Genomic DNA, 17,423 nt, shown 5'->3' with positions numbered 1-17,423 from the left:
GGCGGGAGAAGACAGCGGGGCCAAAGCACCCCGAGCAGCACCCGCTGCCCCAGTCCTACCCCTGGGCTTGCACCCCAGCTGGCACAAGTGTCTGTGGGGGTCCCTACAGGTCCCCAGCCCTGCCATGAGCCCTTGAATAGGGATGGGAGGGTACCCATGTGGGGTCTGCAGGGCAGGAACACCCCAACCTTGATGGTGGCTCCTCTGCCCCCAAGGAAGACTGTGGGCTGAGCGGAGCCCCCCAGCTCAGACACCTTTGAGGCACCAGGAGGCCACTCAGCTCAGAGGGGGTGGGCAGGGCTCTATGCCTTCCTCCAGCAGCTCCAGGCAGAGACACAGACACCATCATCCCTTTGGGAACTTTATTTCCAGCGTGCTGCTTGCTCTGCCCAGCAAACCCCTCTCCTAGTGTTACAGGTGCTGCAGCACAGGTGACCGACAGTGGCCAAAGTGCAAGTGATGTCCCCAGGAGCCAGGGCCAGGGGTGACATCCCCGGTGTTGTCCCACTGCAGCCATGGCCCCAGAGCCAGCGGGCTGGAGAGAAGCAGGGGAACACGTGTGGCCCTGGGGCAAAAGTCCTGAGTTACAAGTTTTTCTGTGCCAAACACCCACACGTGCACCCACACGTGCACCCATACACACACATGCACTTACATGTGCACACACACACACACACACACACGTGTACACACAGTGCTCAGCCCTTGGCTGAGCGTGGTCTCTGTGTCCAGAACGTGGCAGCATGGTACAGTCCGTCCTGCCGATGCTGGGGCAAGCCCAGGTCCCTCTGCGGTGGCCTCAGGCCGTCTGGTCAGTGCTGTGGAGCTGAGCGATGGGCGTCTGGCCAGGCACTGGCTCCTCCACAAAGCCACTGCTGTCGGACTGGCCACTGCTGGCATGCAGCATGAAGCCTGGAGCAGGGGGACACAGGACATGGGGACACGCGCTGGCACCAGGCACCCACTGGGCTGGCAGCCCCACTGTCCTCAGTGCCCCTCAGGAGGGTGGGGAACCCCCACAACTTACCTTTTTGGATCCTGATGGAGGGATGGAGGGACTGGACAGCTTCATTGCAAGCATCACAGTCGTCATCATTATCTTCCTCACTGGCGCTCAGCACCTGCAGGCAGGAAACGGCAGGGCGGGGTGAGGAGCTGCACCAGGTGAATGTGTCGGTGCACACGTGTGCATGAGGAGCTGTACTGGGCGAGTGTGACAGTGCACACATGCATGAGGAGCTGCACCAGGTGAGTGTGTCAGTGCACACATGTGCATGTGCAAAAGTGCGTCAGTGCATGTGTGCACCCATGCATCCTCCTGTGTGTGTGCAATGATGCTTGTGCATATGTGCAATGATGCTTGTGCATATGTGCAAGCCCACACAGGCACGCATGTGCGTGCAGGAGCTGGCCATCATGCCCATGACCCCAGCTCCCCCTTGCAAGAGGCTCCATTTGATGCTCTAAATCATTCAAACCTTAAAAGCCTGAGAATGCTCTGGAGACATTTCCTGCTCCAGCTCCTTCCCACCCCGCGCCAGCTCACCCAGCATCACCCGCCAGCTGAAGGGGCTCCCTGTACTGCTGCCCTCTGCTCCCAGCCCCCTCCAGCCCCCAACCCTTCTGCACCCATCACCTGGGCATCACCCCTCACCTCCTCCATCTCAAAGGAGTCCACCGGCTCCTGCCAGCTGCGACAGTGGAGCAAGGGGCCCTTCCCAGTGGGCTGCAGCCCCAGTGAATCACCCTGCTGCCGCCCAGGATCCCTCGGAGTACCCCCCTGGAATCGGCCCCTGCTCCACTGAGTCCAGTGGCCTCCAGCTCTTGGTGTGCCTGAGCCAGGGGAATGTACCCCAGTGGGGTCCAGGGGGTCTGGGCGGCACCCATGGGACCCTGCCATCCTCGTGGAGGAGGTCCTCCAGGAGCCAAAACCAAAGCTGGAGTCCCCCTCAGATCTCAGCCCCTCTGAGCACTCGGGGGTCACCCACATCTGGCTGGCAGGGGGAGTCAGGGGACCCAGCATCGTGGACAAGGTGGCATTCACCCATGGGGCAGCAGCATCCAGCCTGTGGTCCTCCATGGTGACCTGTGCTGCTCCCGCCAGGCACAGAGCATCCCCAGCCCCCTGAACCACTGCTGCAGGGCTGCCAACACTCCCCCGGCCATGGGGACAGGACCGCTCCAGGCGTCCCCACACAGCACCCACCAGCGCCCCTGTTGGGGCTGGCTGTGGGAATGGCTCCTGCTCTGCTCCACAGCATGCTGGGGCATCCACACCACCTTGATGGGAACACACAGGGACACCCTGCACCAGCCATGGTGGTGGCAGCATTGGGGGACCACCCTTTGCTCCCCACTCGTGCTGCACCGCCCCTGTGCGCCCACCCCTTCCCCAGCCCTTGAGGACATGGGCTGGGTCGAACCGAAACCTCTCCTCCCGCACCCGCTCCAGCACCTCCTGCACCACCTTCCCCATGGCACTGGGCTGGCTAGTGGGCACGGTGGGCACCCGGCCAGTCCCACGCGGGCTGTCCTCATCCTGCGGGGACATGTAGAGGCACATGGTGGACACAGCCTTCTTCAGACGCTCCACGGGCGAAAGGGTGCTGGGCTTGTTAGGGGTGATGCAGATGTCGGGGACATCTGGATAAGCCCAGGAGAGGTGGGAGGGGGAGATGCGCTGCACAGGGGTCCGTGAGACATAGGAGTAGAGGCAGAAGAAAGCATCTGCTGTGGCAGCCAGAGCCTGGACCTGCTGGAAGCGACCTGGGGGGGATGGGAGGAAATGGGGGGATTGGGGGTGGCTGTGGGCTGAGGGATGCCCGGTGAGGCTGGGAGATGGGGCAAGGGGCTGCAGCAGGGGTGGGGTGGGCTGGCTATGTTCTCCTAGCTCACGCATAGGGAAACTGAGGCACAGGAGCATCTTTCCCACCACCCCGAAGGGGAAAAGCCCAGCCAGCATGGTGGATCCCACTGTGGCTGTTGGCGTCTCCCCAGGCAGGGGGCTTGGGGACTCACTAGCCAGCATCAGGCAGGGGTCCTCCATCTCCATGCGCTGCACTTGGGCCTTGAGGAAGAGCTGGAAGTCGATGCCTTTGGCATGGGAAGGAGCTGAGAAGAAGCGTGCAGGGATGCGGGCCACAGCCCCCGGCTCACTCTGCACAAAGCCCAGGTTGTAGAGGATCTCCTCAGCATCCGCCTGCCACCACTCCAGGACCTCGGAGATGCTGCAGGGTAGGGGGCAGCCCCAGCTCAGCCCCACAGGGACCAGTCTCATGACAGGGTGACCTGACACCCCCCCACCAGAGAACCCCCACCTCGCTCCTACCTGGAGCTGGTCTTGGTGGTGAGGCTGGAGAGGGCACTGGATGCCATGCTGTGCCCCAAGTTGAGGTGCTTGTCCTGCGGAGCTCTGCAGCAAGGAGATGAGCAAAGGGGATAATGCCAGCAGGATGCACAGGGACAGTGCCCCCAGCCTCACTGCCAGCCTCCCCTGGGACCCCAGACCTCACCTGCCTGTGGCCTTGTCGCTCCCTGGGAGCAGAAGAGCTGGAAAAAGGGAGCAGAGAGGCAGCGGGAAATGAGACGGGGTATTTTGGGAAAGGTCCCACACTCACCACCCTGGGAGATGTCCTTCCTGACAGCTACAGCCTGGAGCCTGTGGGGACACAGAGCTTGGGGACAGCCCAGCTCCACCAAAACCCTCCTGGAGGAAAAGCTACCAATGGTGGCTGACCCCCCAGGTCTGCTCCTGCCTGTCCCAAGACCCCCTGCCTCTGCCCGGGCAGCCTGGGGACACCCCAGCGCACCCAGGGGTGGCTCGTACCTTCAGCTCCCAGGGTCAGGTCATCCTCGAAGCTGGTCCCATTGCTCCCACACACTGCAAGAGAGAAAAGCCTTGCAAGGTGCAGGCACAGAGAGCTGGGGACAGGTCTCAAGGTCCTCAGAGACCTCCCTGCTCATCACTCTGCATCTTGCATGCAGCCCATGGGCTGGGTGGGCTTTGGGGACATGCAGGGACCACCAGCCTCAGCCCCCCAGGAGAACCATGGTGGCAAAGCTGACATACCACAGGGGCCCGGCAAGCCCAGCTCCTCTGGCAGGACTTCCCCCGATGACCTGCAAGAGAGCAAGACCCCAGTCACATCCCCATGCCCCTGTGCTGGGGGGCTGGAGGTGGAATGGGAGACCTGAGCAGAGGTGGGGACAGGGACACAGACGATGAGGGACAGGGTGAGAGCAAGGAGACAGTGGCTGGGCTTGCAGGCAGGTGCTCCGTGGTGGAATGCTCAGGAGAGGGGGGTCCCCTCAACAGACCCCCAATCCCAGACCCCTGTGAGACACTGGAGACCTCCCAGCACGGTGCAGGGGGGCGATGCTACCAGCCTGTTCTCCCAGCCCAGCCAGGGATTTTCTGGATGCATCCATGTGATGCCAGGCACAGGACTGACACCCCACGCTGGTGGCCCTGGCATGTAGCAGAGCCACAGCCAGGTGCCACCTGCGCTTCCTGCATGGGGGCATGCAGGCAGTGGGGAGGGAGTGACACTGCCATCCCACTGACACCCATGTGCCTGCTCAGGTGCAACTTCCAGGAAGGGCCAAGTGTGACCATGGTCCCACCACCCTCCCCATCCCCACAGTGACACCAACATTGTTGTGGGAATGGCGTTACGGCACAGGCACCCCCAGGGCTGCCCCCGCCTGCCGCCCAGCTCACCCGCACTCCTGCAGCCACATCTCTATCTTGCTGGAGGGGTTTCCTGGGTGAGGGACAGAAACACCAATGAGATGAGCCGGCGCACAGGGACCCCCATCCCATCTGCAGCCCAGGGCCTCCCCAACCTTCGAGGAAGACATCGTCCAGGTGGGGTGGCTGTAGCTCAGGGACATCCTGCATGGCAGCGGCCGCCTCTTCCTCCACCGTGGTGGTCCGCCAGCACCGGCTTTGTCTGACCCATGCACGACGCTTCTCCCATGAGGAGGGGCTCAGCAGCAATGCTCCCTCCATGGCTGCAGCACCAGACAGGCCAGGATGGTACCTGCAGGGACAGGAGAGCCGTGAAGATGAGGGGTCTCCTCCAGCTCCTGTCCGTGGTGTGGGACTATCAGGTGCTCTACAGGCAGGTGCTGGGTGGGCTCTGGGAAGCCCAGGGGTGCTCAGCCCCTGGCCAGACATTTCCCTGGGTGCCAACACTGCACCAAGGGGCTGGAGGGGGACGGGGATGGAGCTGGCGGAGGGAACGGAAGATCTGGTGGGGCTGAGATAAGGCATACAGAGCTGCACCACAGCTGGGCATGCTCCAGTACAGATGATGCAGAGCTCCAGAGTGTGGACCTTCCTCGCTGGCGAACGCGTGCCTCTCCCCCCAGCTCCCGTAGGGAGGTGGCTCTACATCCATCCCCAACCTGTCCTACAGCCCCTGAGCAAAGCAGGGTACCATGTCCCCAAGGAGTTCCCTGTTCCTGAAGGACCTGAAAGATTACAGGCTCCCAGCATCCAGCTCCTCCATGGCACCCACTGAGGACACCTGGTCCTTTGTCCTCTACCCTCCCCAGCACAGGTCCTGGCTGGGGACAGGGACACCCCCCCCCCCAGCACAGGCAGAACCCCACAGCACCCCTGCAGCCACAGGGGATGGGGTTCTCAAGCTGTATGCCTGCTCCAGCCACGCATCCCCATAGCTGAGCACAGCCAGAGCAGGAGCACCCCAGTTCAGCAATCACCCAAGCATCGCTGGAACAGGAGCATCCCAGTCGAGCCGTCTCCTGCAGCACCAGCATCCTAATCCAGCCGTGGCCCACTGCACAGTTCATCCCCCACCCGACAGCACCTTGCCACAACCCTGCCAACAGTCCCCAGCAGAGGGAGGGCACCCTGTCACCATTTCCCCATTTCCCCTCTTGCCAGGCAGGGTGCAGGACAGGGTGAGGCCCTGGGCAGGACCCGGCAGCACCCACCTGGGCCACCCCAGACCCCCGTGATGCTCAGGGCAGGGTCATCACCCCCAGGCACCCGGCTGGGGGTAGTCAGGGAGCAGCGGCCTCGTAGCTGGGCTCTTCATCGAGGCCACATCCAGCCTGCCTGTGGCACGTGGCTGGGCAGTCTCCCCATCCCAGCCCCTCGGGAGCTGCAGAGCCAGGAGATGCTGTGACCACCCTGTGTAACCATTAACAGCCTACAGACCCCCTGGGCTGATAATGCCGCGGGGGCAAAGGGGCTTTGCAGAGCCCAGCGAGGGGCTGCGGCACACGGGACTGTGGTTGGGGGACCAAGCCAGGGCTCCTTTGTCCTGCTGCATCCCAGATCATCCCAGCCCCATGCCCTGCCACCCCCAGCCCTGTCTCCCTCAGCCCCTCTGGTCCCTACTCTGCTCCCCATCCCTTTGCTGCCATAAAAGAGTTTTCTATTTGCTCAGAGTAAGGGAATCGTCTCTCCCAGGTGCCCAGAATCCCCATCACACTCATGGCCCTTTTTCTTCCCTGCCCAAAACCCAGGTCCATCCATCTCCCATTCTTCTGCCCTCCATCTCTGCAACCCCCAGGTGTCCCCCTCCAACCCCTCATGGGCAAAACCACCCCCAAGTCCCCCTGCGTGGCTCTGGCACTCACCGGGGCAGGGGGCAGCTGGGCAGCCCCACCAAGCGCTGCCTATCTCTGGTGAGGGACCATCAGCCGTGGCGTCCTGCTGCACCACCACCACACCCGGCCCCCGGCGGCATCTGTCGTCAGCAAGGAGGGAGGAAACTCATCTGTTTTGAAGAGGAAATTAAAAAAATCAACAGCCAAACCTCAAACGTTGACCCACATCCGCTACCACAACGGGAAAAACTTAATGAGCTGCCAGCGTGGGTGAGGGTGGCTAATAATAGCCCAGGCACCAACGGAGCCACACAGGTCACCCTTGCCATGGGCAACAGGGCACTCACCTTCTGGCGGGGTGTCCTGCACCCAGCCTGCCCTGAGGTCAGCTGTGGTACCCCAGTGGGGGTCCCGAGGCCCTGAGTTCCCCACAGAGCACGAGGTGCTGGGTCGGCTTTCCACAGGGGATGTGAGGAGGAGCAGGAGGTTTGCTTCGCACCCCGCAGCACCTGGCTCCCTCCCGGCTGAGCATCCCAGGGTCTAGCACACTGCCAGGCTGCCAATGCCAACATGCCAGTCAGGGAGTGCGGAATGGGTGTGTGGCACAGGTGGCTTATTGCCTGCTGGCCATGTGAGTCCAGCACGGCCCCGATAAGGGGCTCTGCCCAGGGTGGATGAGCCAGGCTGGGGGGAACCCATGGGGTGACAGATGAAGCCACCCCCGGTTTGAAGGGTGACAAGGGTGTGATGGAGACAGTTTTCCCTGCAGGTTATTTGCCAAGCTGGGCTGGCATCTCCAATCCCACCCTCCAGCATCTCCTCCAGCAATGGAATGAAAGCACACAGAGGACATCTCCAACATGCAGACAGCACTCACCTCCAGTGGGGACATCACAGCTACCAAGGTAAGATCCCTGGTCCCTCATCCATGCCCTCAACTCCACCAGGAGTTGGGTTTCGGCAATATGGCAGCGAGGAGCCTGGGCACTGCCCCATCGTGAGCCACGATCCCGTCAAAAAAGGCAAGGAAGCTCCCAGCACAGAGCTGGCCAGGAATGGTGCTGCCCGCGGGAGGGATATTTTTAGCCTGTGAGTGCGGGCGAAGCCCTGAATTAACCGTTCCTCCTGCCCGGGGCTTCAGGGGGGGGCCAGATGACTCAGGAGTGGCTTCACCTGGCACATCCCCTGCAAAGGGCAGGCATGTAGGCATGTCCCTGCTCACATCACCCCTTGTCTGGCTCCACTCCAGGGTGGGAGCGGGAAAACGGCCTTGTTCTTCTCCCTGATCACATCCAGCACCCGAGATGCCAGGGCTTGGGGGGGTGGGGGTGGGCACAGAGCCCAAGGGTCGGGTGACATCGTACTTAGCAGCAAAGGGACCCAGGTTGCCACTAAGGTCCAAATATTGGCATTTTTGGCCCTGACAGCAGACAGTTTAACCTCAATCCTGGGGCAGAACATTGCCCCCCCACCCCCACCCCCAATTTCATATGCATTGCCATCCTCAAGCCCACTCTCATCACACTCTGCTCTCAGCCGTACACACCCAGCATCACCATGCCGGCATCTGGACGCCAAGCAGGAGCCAGCCTGTGGCCCAGGCTCCATCTCTCCACTTCATCCTCCCCCACAAACTCCTCTGCTAGGTGCCTACACAGCTCCAAAGATATTTTTATTTCCCCGCTGGCCCCCAAGACTTTTTTTCCCTGACAGAAGCAGCCCCCGCTGCAGGGAGCCAGGATGCTCAGGCTGGATAGAAAGAAGCTGGGAAGGGTTTTCCTGTAAAAGCCCATTGAGGAGCGAAAGGAAATGGCTGTGGGCAGAGCACGGGTGGGCAGAGGGATGCGCAGGAATGCCCCCCCCCCCCCCATCACTCAGCAGCCACAGGGGTCCCTGGGGAGGAGGAGGACCCCTATCTAGGGGAGTGGGGACCGCAAAGGCAAAGCAGCCCTGCGGAGAGAAACCCAGTACCAGGAAGGATTAAACCCCAGGAGCAGGTACACCCCATGGGGGTGTCACCAAATGCAACCACAGGAGTGAGGGGCTGGGGACATGAGTGCAGGGGGCTGGAGAGGGGCACAGCAGCACAAAGTGGCATTTTACCAAGTGCTTTTTGCATCAGTAATTAATGGTGGCTGCATCACATCGGAGCAGGACACCAGGACACGGCCCTGGAGAGCCACTGGGTTTGGGGATGAGGGGCCGTTCATGCCGGGGTTTGGGTGATCCTGCAATTTCACCCCCTGCAGAGCACCCCGCTCTTCTGGCAGCACCCTTGCCCAGATGCCCAGCGCCCTGTGGCCACGCACTGCCGGCAGCAGCATCCCCTTCCCACGCTGCCCTGGCCCCGCCATGGGGACCCCCCAGCGCCTGCTCCCTGCCCGGCGGAGGGCACAGCCCGGGCACCCGGGGGATCAGGCAGCCCCTGCCGCTGCCTCCCCTCCTGCCTGACCTAGTTAGCGAGTTCCTCCTGCCAGATCCCAGCAGCCTCCTGCCTGCATGAATAAGTGATGGGACACACATTCACGGCGGCTGTGGCAGGGCGCCCCCAGCCCCCCAGAGCTCCCCCCTCCCTGCCCCAAGTCCTGGGGGCTTTGCTGGGTGGGGGTGCATGGGGTACGGGGGTGCATTGCACCGGAGGGGTGCAGCCCTGTTGCAGGAGACAAGGGGTGGGGTGGGGGGTGGGGGGGCAGCCCCCGACATGGGTGGGGGCACCCTGCAGACCCCCACCCTGTGCCCCCTCCCCCCAGGATGTTGCTCACCTCAATCCTACAACTAAATTTTTCATCCTCATTTTTTTTTTTTTTTTAGGGTGTCCCCACAAGCTTGCTGCCCACAGCATCCGTGTCCCCGGGATGCCCAGGCCCCTGTGGCCACCCCGTCCATCCATCTGTCCTGTCCACTGGCACCAGGCTGACCCACGTCCCCTCCAGGACCCACTGTCACCCCGCTGGGACCCCCCCTCCGATGCATCCAGCGGGGGGCTGACACCACACCAAGCCCCTTCCATTGCCCTGCAATTAACAGCCTCATTAGGACAGACAAGGGGCGCAGGGCTGGTCACTGCAGAGGGGGGCACAGTCCCCGAGAGCTGCTGGCTGTGTCCCTGGCCCCGCGAGGCCAAGTGCAGGTGAACGATGGCAAGGCCACCCCGTGTCAAAACGGGGGCTGCCGGACTTTGGCCATCCCTGCTGGCACCCGCGGGACCTCCTGGGAAGCCCCCCCAGGGGAGCACCCGTCCCTGTCCTTGTCACTCCCCCTGACAGGCCCTGACCTGGCTGTGCGCACGTGCGTGGGGACTGCATGTGTATGCACACATCTGCAGGTGCACGCGCACACACCCGCCTGCGTGTCATGGGGTGTGCATGTGCATGCACACGCGTGTCAGCGTATGTGTGTGTGAGCATGTCCGAGCATGCAAAAGCATGCGCCGATCAGTGTCCGTCTGTGTGCCCGCCTGTCCTGGTGTCCATCTGCCTGTGCCTGGCTGTCCCACTGCTCGTGTGGCTGTCTCCGCATGTCACTGTGTGCCGGTGCCCGTGTCCAGGTGTCCGTCAGTCCAGGTGTGCGCCTCTGTGTTCACGTGCCTGTCTGTGTGTCCATCCCTGCGTCGTCACCCGTATGTCTGTCCCAGCATCCCTCTGCCCATGTGCCTCTGCGCCCCAGCGCCCGTCCTGCTGTCTGTCTGTCCATCCCAAGGCCTGTCTGTCTGTCCTTGTTTCTGCGTGTCTGTCCCAGTGTCCTGGAGCTTCTTTTTGTGTCCGTGTCTCTGTCCTGTTGTCCCAGGGTCCATCCACGTGTCCATCCTTGTGTCCAAATGTCTGTCCTTGTCTCCTGGAGTCTGTCCTTGTGCCTGTGTGTCTGTCCCTTTGTCCCAGGGTTTGCCCATGTATCTGTCCTTGTGTCCACGTCTGTCTATGTGTCCTGGGGCCTGTCTATGTGTCTGTCCTTGCCTCCATGTGTTTCTGTCCCTGTGTCCCAGGGTCCATCCATGCTGCCACTGTGTCCCGGGGTCCATCCCTGTGTCTGTGTGTCTGTCCCTGTGTCCCAGGGTCCGCGTCTGTGTCTGTGTGTCCTGGAGCCCATCCCTGTGTCCATGTGTCCATCACTGTGTCCCAGGGTCCATGCCTGTGTCCATGTGTCTGTCCCTGCGTCCGTCCCTGTGTCCCGGGGTCAGTCCCTGTGTCCCGGGGTCCATCCCTGTGTCCGTGTGTCATGGAGCCCATCCCTGTGTCCATGTGTCCATCACTGTGTCCCAGGGTCCGTGCCTGTGTCCATGTGTCTGTCCCTGTGTCCCGGGGTCAGTCCCTGTGTCCCGGGGTCAGTCCCTGTGTCCCCGGGGTCCATCCCTGTGTCCGTGTGTCATGGAGCCCATCCCTGTGTTCATTGCGTCCGTCCCTGTGTCCCAGGGTCCGTGTCCGTGTGTCTGTCCCTGTGTCCCAGCCCTGTCCATGTGTCCATCCCAGTGTCCCGGCGCGTGGTCCCAGTGCCCCCCTCTCCGTCCCTGCGTCTGTCCTGGCGGGTCCCACCGCCCACCGGGCGGGGGCGGGGCGGGGCGGGGCAGCCCGGGCAGGGCCGGGAGCCGCCGGGAGCCGCCGGGAGCCGCCGGAGCCGCCGCCCGCCATGGAGCCCAACAGCCCCCGCAAGATCCAGTTCACGGTGCCGCTGCTGGAGCCGCACCTCGACCCGGAGGCGGCCGAGCAGGTGGGGGGGGGGCAGGCACGGGCGGGGGGGGCGGGGACACCGGGTGGACACCGGGGCCGGGGGGCGCGGGGGGAGCCGGGGGGTCCTGCCGGGAGCGGGGGGGACAGCGGGCGGCGCGGGGGATTGCGGGCACGGCAAGGGCAGGCCCGGGGGTGGGGGGGTCACCGAGCGGCCCCCGTGCAACCGCCGTGGTGCTGGGGCGGTGGGCGATACGGGGACGCGCCCGGGCGCTGCCAGGTGGGTGCAACCGCCCCGGCACTGGGGACGCTGGGGGACACCGGGGGACACCTTCCCGAGTTCCACACACACCCCGCAGAGCAGCCCCCGCTGTACCGCGGCCACCCCCGTGGGCTCGGGGCTGGCTGTGCCCGTAGGGACCGGGTGGCCGTGCCAGGGCCATGTGCTGGCTCAGCGACACCGCGGGAGCCATCCCGGGCCGGGTATAAGGTTACCGCCCCCCCGGGCCCTCCCCCGGGCCCTCCGGCCCTTGCTCAACCCCTGCTCCACTGGAGGGGATCCCAGAATAACCTCGGGGCCGGGGCAGCGCAGCTGGGGGGCACGGCAGGGCTGAGGGCTGCCCGCAGGGGACCAGGAGCCCCCTTGGGCAGCCTGACCCCCCTCCCTGCCCGCCTCGCCCCACTCTGGCAATGCCCCTGCACCCTGGGGGCTGCAGGGGACAAGAGGAGTCCTGGGGGGACCACCCAGCCACACCGCAGTCCCCATCATCGCCAGGCATGGGAAGCTCTGCAGGCGCTTGAGGATGCTGATGGGGGGTGGGGGGGACTCTAGCCAGTGGTCCCAGCTGAGTTCCCCCACCCAGACTGGGGGTCCCTAGTAGCCAGGTGGCTCCTGGCTGAGTTACATCCGTGTGCCAGCGGCGCCAAGGCGAGTGTGGGCCACCTCCCTGGCAAGCATCTCACTGTCGCTAAATACGGCCACGCACCATCTGGGGCTGCTCACAGCTCATTTGCAGCGCGGCCCCCCCAGGAGGAGAGGGCAAGAGCCAAGGAGGGGGTGAGTGCAAGACCCCCGGCACCCGCCCCGGCTGCAGTGAGGAGCAGGGGTGCTCACGCCCACCTCCCATCACAGCCAGGCTATGGGAGGCTCAGGCATGACCCTGCCCTGGGGAGTCCCCTGCTTGTCCCTGCCTCAGTTTCCCCTCCCAGGGGAATTCAGCCACGTTTCGGCGTCTGTCAGAGCCCTGGTTTGGCAGTGCTTGGTGGTGTGGCAGGGCCCCAACAGCCAGCCCCATGTGGTGGCAGTAGGTGACAATGCTGATGTCCCCTCCCTGCATTTACAGCTCCCCTTTTTTGGGGTGTCCCTGCAGAGGAAGGCCTGATGTGGGTTCCCCTCGTTGGGGGCTTGCGCTGATGGGGAGCTCAGATGTGTCAGTCCCTTGCCAGGCTGCAGCACAATGTCCCTGTGTCCTGCAGGGTTGTCCCCAAGCCTGTCCAGCCCCACCCTCCAAAAGAACCTTGTCCCCATGGACTTTCTTGGGTCTCCACTGGTCCCGCAGCCCCTTGACCCCCACCTCTGGGAAGAGCATCCACCTGCCCTGGCACTCCTGGGTGCCACCCACGGGTGCCAAGCCTGGTCCAGGGGTTTGTCCTGCACCTCTGCCCAGGACCCCAGCTCCACCCTGCGCACTGCGTGTCCCCAAGGCTGGAGGAGGACCATCTGGGGGTGTTTGCTCCCATCATGTTGAGAGATGAGCTGGACCCATCCCATTCCCATCCCCGATGATGTTCCCATCCCAGCTCACCCCTGGATCCAGAGGGATCAGCCCCCCAGCGATGCCATGCCTGCTGCAGGCTGCCAGGGCTGGGACCTCTGCCACTCTCAGTCATGGTGGTTCTTAATCGATGGTGGAGATCGATCTAAAAATAGCAGCGGCAGGAGAGTGCAGCGCCCCAGCCGATCTGGGGATGGAGGGAGGGAGGAACAGAGGGATGAAGGATGGACAGACCAGAGCATCCCTTCCCAGGATGTCGGGGTGGGAGCTGTGTCGACGCCTGCATCCCCTGTCTGGTCTGGAGCAGGAAGGGGAGCACAGCTCAGGGGGCTCAGCTCCACCTGGGTGACCTTGAGCAGGTGGCACCAGTGTCCCCCACCCCATCCCAGTGCTGGGTGGCTGCACCATGGGGCACAACCCTGCCCCACACCTGGGGGAGGCTTCCGAGGTGCTAGAGCAGCCCGGGGGTGGCTCTGGCTTCCCCCAGTCCCTCACCAGGAGCTGCGGGGCCGCATTCAGCCCCGGGGGGAAGCCCAGTGCAGCCCAGCCCCATCGCTGGGCTGGGGGGGTGGGGGGTGGGGCGCGGTTGAACCCCAGCCTCACAGTGCAGGCTGGTCGGGAATCGCCCTGGCCCTGCCAGGGACCCACCGATGATTCCCAGCTCCCTGTAATCTCCGTTTAAAATCCAGATCGCAGGTTTCTATGGCAACGGGGCCGACACAGAGAAGATGCGCTGGGGGGGCCGAGGCTGGGGGAGGTGGGGAGGGGGCTCCCTTTCGCCCGCCCAGCTGCTCGCCTGCCTCATTAGCATCTCATTAGGCATCCCGCCTTGTTAGGGAATCCTCGCTGGGAAATTCTTTTTTTTTTTTTTTTTTTGAGCAACTTGTTCTGTTAGTGGGTCAGTGGGGAAAGGGGGCGAGGGAGCGCCTGTGGGACGTGATGTCACTGCTGTCACCACTGCCAGCCCTGACACTGGACAAAGCTACTGAACCCTCCAAATGGGCCACCAAACCCCCCTGATGGCACCGAGAAGGGGAACATGGGGTAGGAGCAGTGCAGGATGCTCGAGGTGACCTTGGGCAAGGACACAGTGCCCACAGAGGAAGGGCAGGTCCCCGGCACTGTTGCCGTACCGATGTCCCCGCGCGCTTCCTGGGGCTGGGGTATAATTAGCTCCCAGCTGTCATTAGGGCTGGCCAGGAGATGTTGATTTAAAAGACACGTGTGTCCAGGCACGGGAGCCGCTGGGTTCAGGGCCCCAGCCAGCAGCCTCCGTCCCCATGGGGCCGCCACTGCCCCAGGGACGAGGACGTTGCGGGGGGGGGTCTTGGTGCTGGTGGGGCTCTAGGTGGGTGTGATGGGGCTGGGAGTGCAGCTGCAGGTTCCAACTCTCTCCTGTTGTACCCTCCCAGATCCGGAGGCGCCGACCGACTCCTGCCAACCTGGTCCTGAGCAGCGACCAGTCATCCCCAGGTGGGTCTTCGCAGGTATCACCCCGCCACCCCAGGCTCCAGCCCAGCCAGGCAGCCCCCCAGCAGGGTGCTCAGGACCACAGCACACTGTTGCAGTGGGACTCATCCTTCACCCTGGCACAGCAGCACCCCACGTCCCCCACCCTGGAACTGTCCCCATGTCCCACCGAGCCCCGCTCAACTCCCACCCACTCCAGGGCTGCACTCCCAGGATCGGGCCCCAGTGTCACTCAGCCCATCCATCTCTGGGGGAAGCAACTGGCTGTGACACTGTGCCGGGAACACTGGGGTCGCCAGCACAGGGCCACCCTGCTGGCACAGGGAGCAGGGGACACCAGCTGTGACATTTAAGTGCTCCTTGGTCATCAGCCCAACCTGGCATGTGGCCTTTGGGGATGGGCTCCTACATGTGGCTGTGTCACAGCCTCCCTGCCCCACCCAGCTGGGTGGTGTCATCTGTCCCCTGCTTTGGGGACACCCCAGTGGATGGGACATTGTCCCCAAGTGCCACCTCCAGACCCTGCACCCACTCAGGGCAGCAGCTCTGGCTGTGAATAAACCAGCTCCATGTGACTAAGCATCATCCCAGGGTGGGTCAGGATGTGGTCTAGGGGCTGCCAGCCTGGCCCTGGCCCTGGTGCGGGGACACTGCCAGCCACCCCAGCACGGCAGGGGATGGGATGCAGGTTCCTGTGGCAATGCAGGGGGGTGATGACAATGCTGGGGCAGGGAGCAGGACTGTCCTGACAGCACCCACAGCCATGCTGAGCACCTACGGGTGACAAACAGACCCAGTGGGGCCGAATTCGCGTCGGGGGTGCAGGATGGAGCACAGCACCCCACACCCTCTGCTGAACCGTGGGTCCTACTGCCACCCCCTCTGTTGCTCCCCCAGAGATCGATGAAGACCGGCTGCCCAACCCACTGCTGAAGGTAGGTGCTGCTGTCATGCGGGGCTGTGGGGGAGCCCCCAGCCCCTCGGTGTACCCCAGTGTACCCCTGACCCCCACTCACGCACCTCCCCTTGCCTTGCAGTCGGGTCTGGCCATGTCGCCCCGGCAGAGGAAGAAGGTTTCCCGCACCACCCCGACCATGAAAGGTATTTGGGGGGGGACACAAGGTGACGTTCCCCCCAGAACCGCAGGGGACGTGCAGCTGGGATGCCACCACCTTTGCGCTGGCCTTGGACCTGCCCAGGGCAGAGCATGGCCGTGCCTGTGGGCATGGCAAATGCCACCAGAGGGGACAGGAGGCCACCAGGCTGCATCTCCTCATTGTCACCGGGAGCATGGGGACGGTCACCACTGCCCCCCGCATCCCCCACAGCACCGCTCCCTGCCTGGCAGAACTGCAGATGATGGTGGAGCATCACCTGTGCAAGCAGGCGCAGGGTGAGGAGGAGGAGGAGGTAGCTGCCACCAGCCAGGAGCGTGGTCCTGGCCACTGCCACCACGGTGACACCGAGCACAGCCACAGCCCTGGCGGCACCTGCCCGCTGGCGATGCACGAGGGTGGCCCTGGCCCCGGTGGCAAGCGTGAGTACCAGCACTACCCTGGGAGCCTCCACACACCCGGAGCCGGGGGGTTTGGGGGGGCTGGGGGGTGCGATGAGGGGCTGGAACTCAGCCCCTGCCCCACGGTGCCCGCAGGGACCCACGGGGATGGGCGGCAAAGCCTGGCTGAGGAGGGCACCCATATAGCACCAAAGGAAGGCGCCAGCAAGGGCACTGCCAGCAGCCAGTAGGTACGTACTGGGGTAGTGCGGGGGCACTGGGGCAGTGTGGGGGCACTGGGAGGCACTGGGGCACTGTACTGGGGCAGTGTGGGGGGCACTGAGACACAAGGTGGTACTGGGGCACTGTATTGGGACACTGGGGGGGCACTGGAGCACTGTCCTAGGACACCGAGGGGGTACTGGGGCACCATGGAGGTATCCTGGGCCCTGGGCCAGGGAAGGGGAAGGTGGCACCGGGCGAGGGTGGCTCTGGTGTTGCTGGGGCCTTCGTCAGTAGGGACCCCCACCACAGATGCCATCCCCAGCGTGACTGTCCTCTGTCCCCAGGTGCCAGTGGCAGCAGGAGCGTGGCCGCGGCCAGGTTGAAGGAGTCAAACACCACGTTGGTTTTTTTTATCCGATCGTTTTCTAAGATTTTGGCTGTTTTGGGGCTTCCAGAGGATTTTTTTTTTTTTTTTTTTACTGCTGTGGGCAGGTCCCCGCCCCGGGCAGGGGCTCTGAGGACAATGGCGAGCCAGGCTGCCTGCCCTGTCCCCTCACCCCCCTACAAACAAGTCCCCAGGGCAGGTGACACTGGGGACACCAAGCAGCACCCTCCCCAGCATGGCTCATGGCCGCCCCTCCCCCCCCCCCCCCCCTCCCTTCCCCGAGCTGTCCCCAGGGTCACATCCCCAGGCGTCCCACTGTCACCAATCCCCCCAGGCTGGGGGACATGCAGCCCTGTTGCTCCCAGGCACTCGGGAAGTTGCACCCCATGTGACACACACATGTGTGCATGCACACGCAGGTTGGTGTGCATGCTTGCACATGTGTGATAGGGGTGTGCACATGCATGCACCTGTGGGGGAGACCCAGGCATTTGCACACACCCCCTTCCTTGTGCACACATGGACACGGGGGCATGCCTGTGCACTTTGCACATGTGATTCGCATGCACGCCCATGTGCATACACATAGAGCACGCGTGCACACCTGGGTGGGCACGGGGACCCCCCACCACAGCCGGTATTAAAGGGATCCCTTCGCCCCGCTGCCTCCTACTTGCCTTCGCGCCGGGGAGAGGGGGCAGGACCCCTCCTTGGGTGCTGGGGTGCAGCACCCACCTCCAGGCTTCACTCCCTACCCCGGGGGCCTGATCCACCTGTGCCACCCGGGCATCCCAGCCCCCTGCCACCCCCCCGGGGTCAGGTGTGGTGCC

General features: G+C 63.8%; 2 protein-coding genes across 7 annotated transcripts; one reads left to right on the top strand and one right to left on the bottom strand.

The window, feature by feature from the left end:
- Positions 1-348: 348 nt before the first annotated feature.
- On the bottom strand, positions 349-6,762 carry TESPA1 (thymocyte expressed, positive selection associated 1). Of its 4 annotated transcripts, none has more exons than XM_080368899.1 (11): positions 6,613-6,762; positions 4,846-5,042; positions 4,721-4,763; positions 4,070-4,119; positions 3,827-3,880; positions 3,513-3,549; positions 3,329-3,412; positions 3,019-3,227; positions 2,456-2,766; positions 1,028-1,121; positions 349-912 (listed from the first exon to the last, which is right to left on the bottom strand). In XM_080368899.1, the coding sequence occupies exons 2-11, from the start codon at positions 5,009-5,011 to the stop codon at positions 800-802; spliced, it is 1,161 nt and encodes a 386-aa protein (XP_080225025.1). In that variant the 5' UTR covers positions 5,012-5,042; positions 6,613-6,762; the 3' UTR covers positions 349-799. The 4 variants fall into 4 exon arrangements, with proteins under 4 accessions (XP_080225025.1, XP_080225026.1, XP_080225023.1 ...); XM_080368900.1 differs by having other exon boundaries at positions 2,468-2,766; XM_080368897.1 differs by having other exon boundaries at positions 1,655-2,766; positions 6,613-6,746.
- Positions 6,763-7,395: 633 nt separating this feature from the next.
- PPP1R1A (protein phosphatase 1 regulatory inhibitor subunit 1A) lies at positions 7,396-17,251 on the top strand. 3 transcript variants are annotated; one of them, XM_080368901.1, is made up of 7 exons: positions 8,453-11,286; positions 14,431-14,491; positions 15,386-15,423; positions 15,526-15,589; positions 15,837-16,025; positions 16,131-16,234; positions 16,553-17,251. In XM_080368901.1, exons 1-6 carry the CDS (start codon positions 9,886-9,888, stop codon positions 16,232-16,234), a joined length of 1,857 nt encoding a protein of 618 aa, XP_080225027.1. In that variant the 5' UTR covers positions 8,453-9,885; the 3' UTR covers positions 16,553-17,251. The 3 variants fall into 3 exon arrangements, with proteins under 3 accessions (XP_080225029.1, XP_080225027.1, XP_080225028.1); XM_080368902.1 differs by having other exon boundaries at positions 9,394-11,286; positions 16,140-16,234; XM_080368903.1 differs by lacking the exons at positions 16,131-16,234; positions 16,553-17,251 and adding an exon at positions 7,396-7,487 and having other exon boundaries at positions 9,394-11,286; positions 15,817-15,983.
- Positions 17,252-17,423: the final 172 nt, after the last annotated feature.

Source organism: Falco punctatus (assembly GCF_963210335.1).
Source record: "Falco punctatus genome assembly, chromosome: 18".
NCBI lineage: Eukaryota > Metazoa > Chordata > Aves > Falconiformes > Falconidae > Falco > Falco punctatus.
This window is presented reverse-complemented; position numbering and strand designations above follow the sequence as displayed.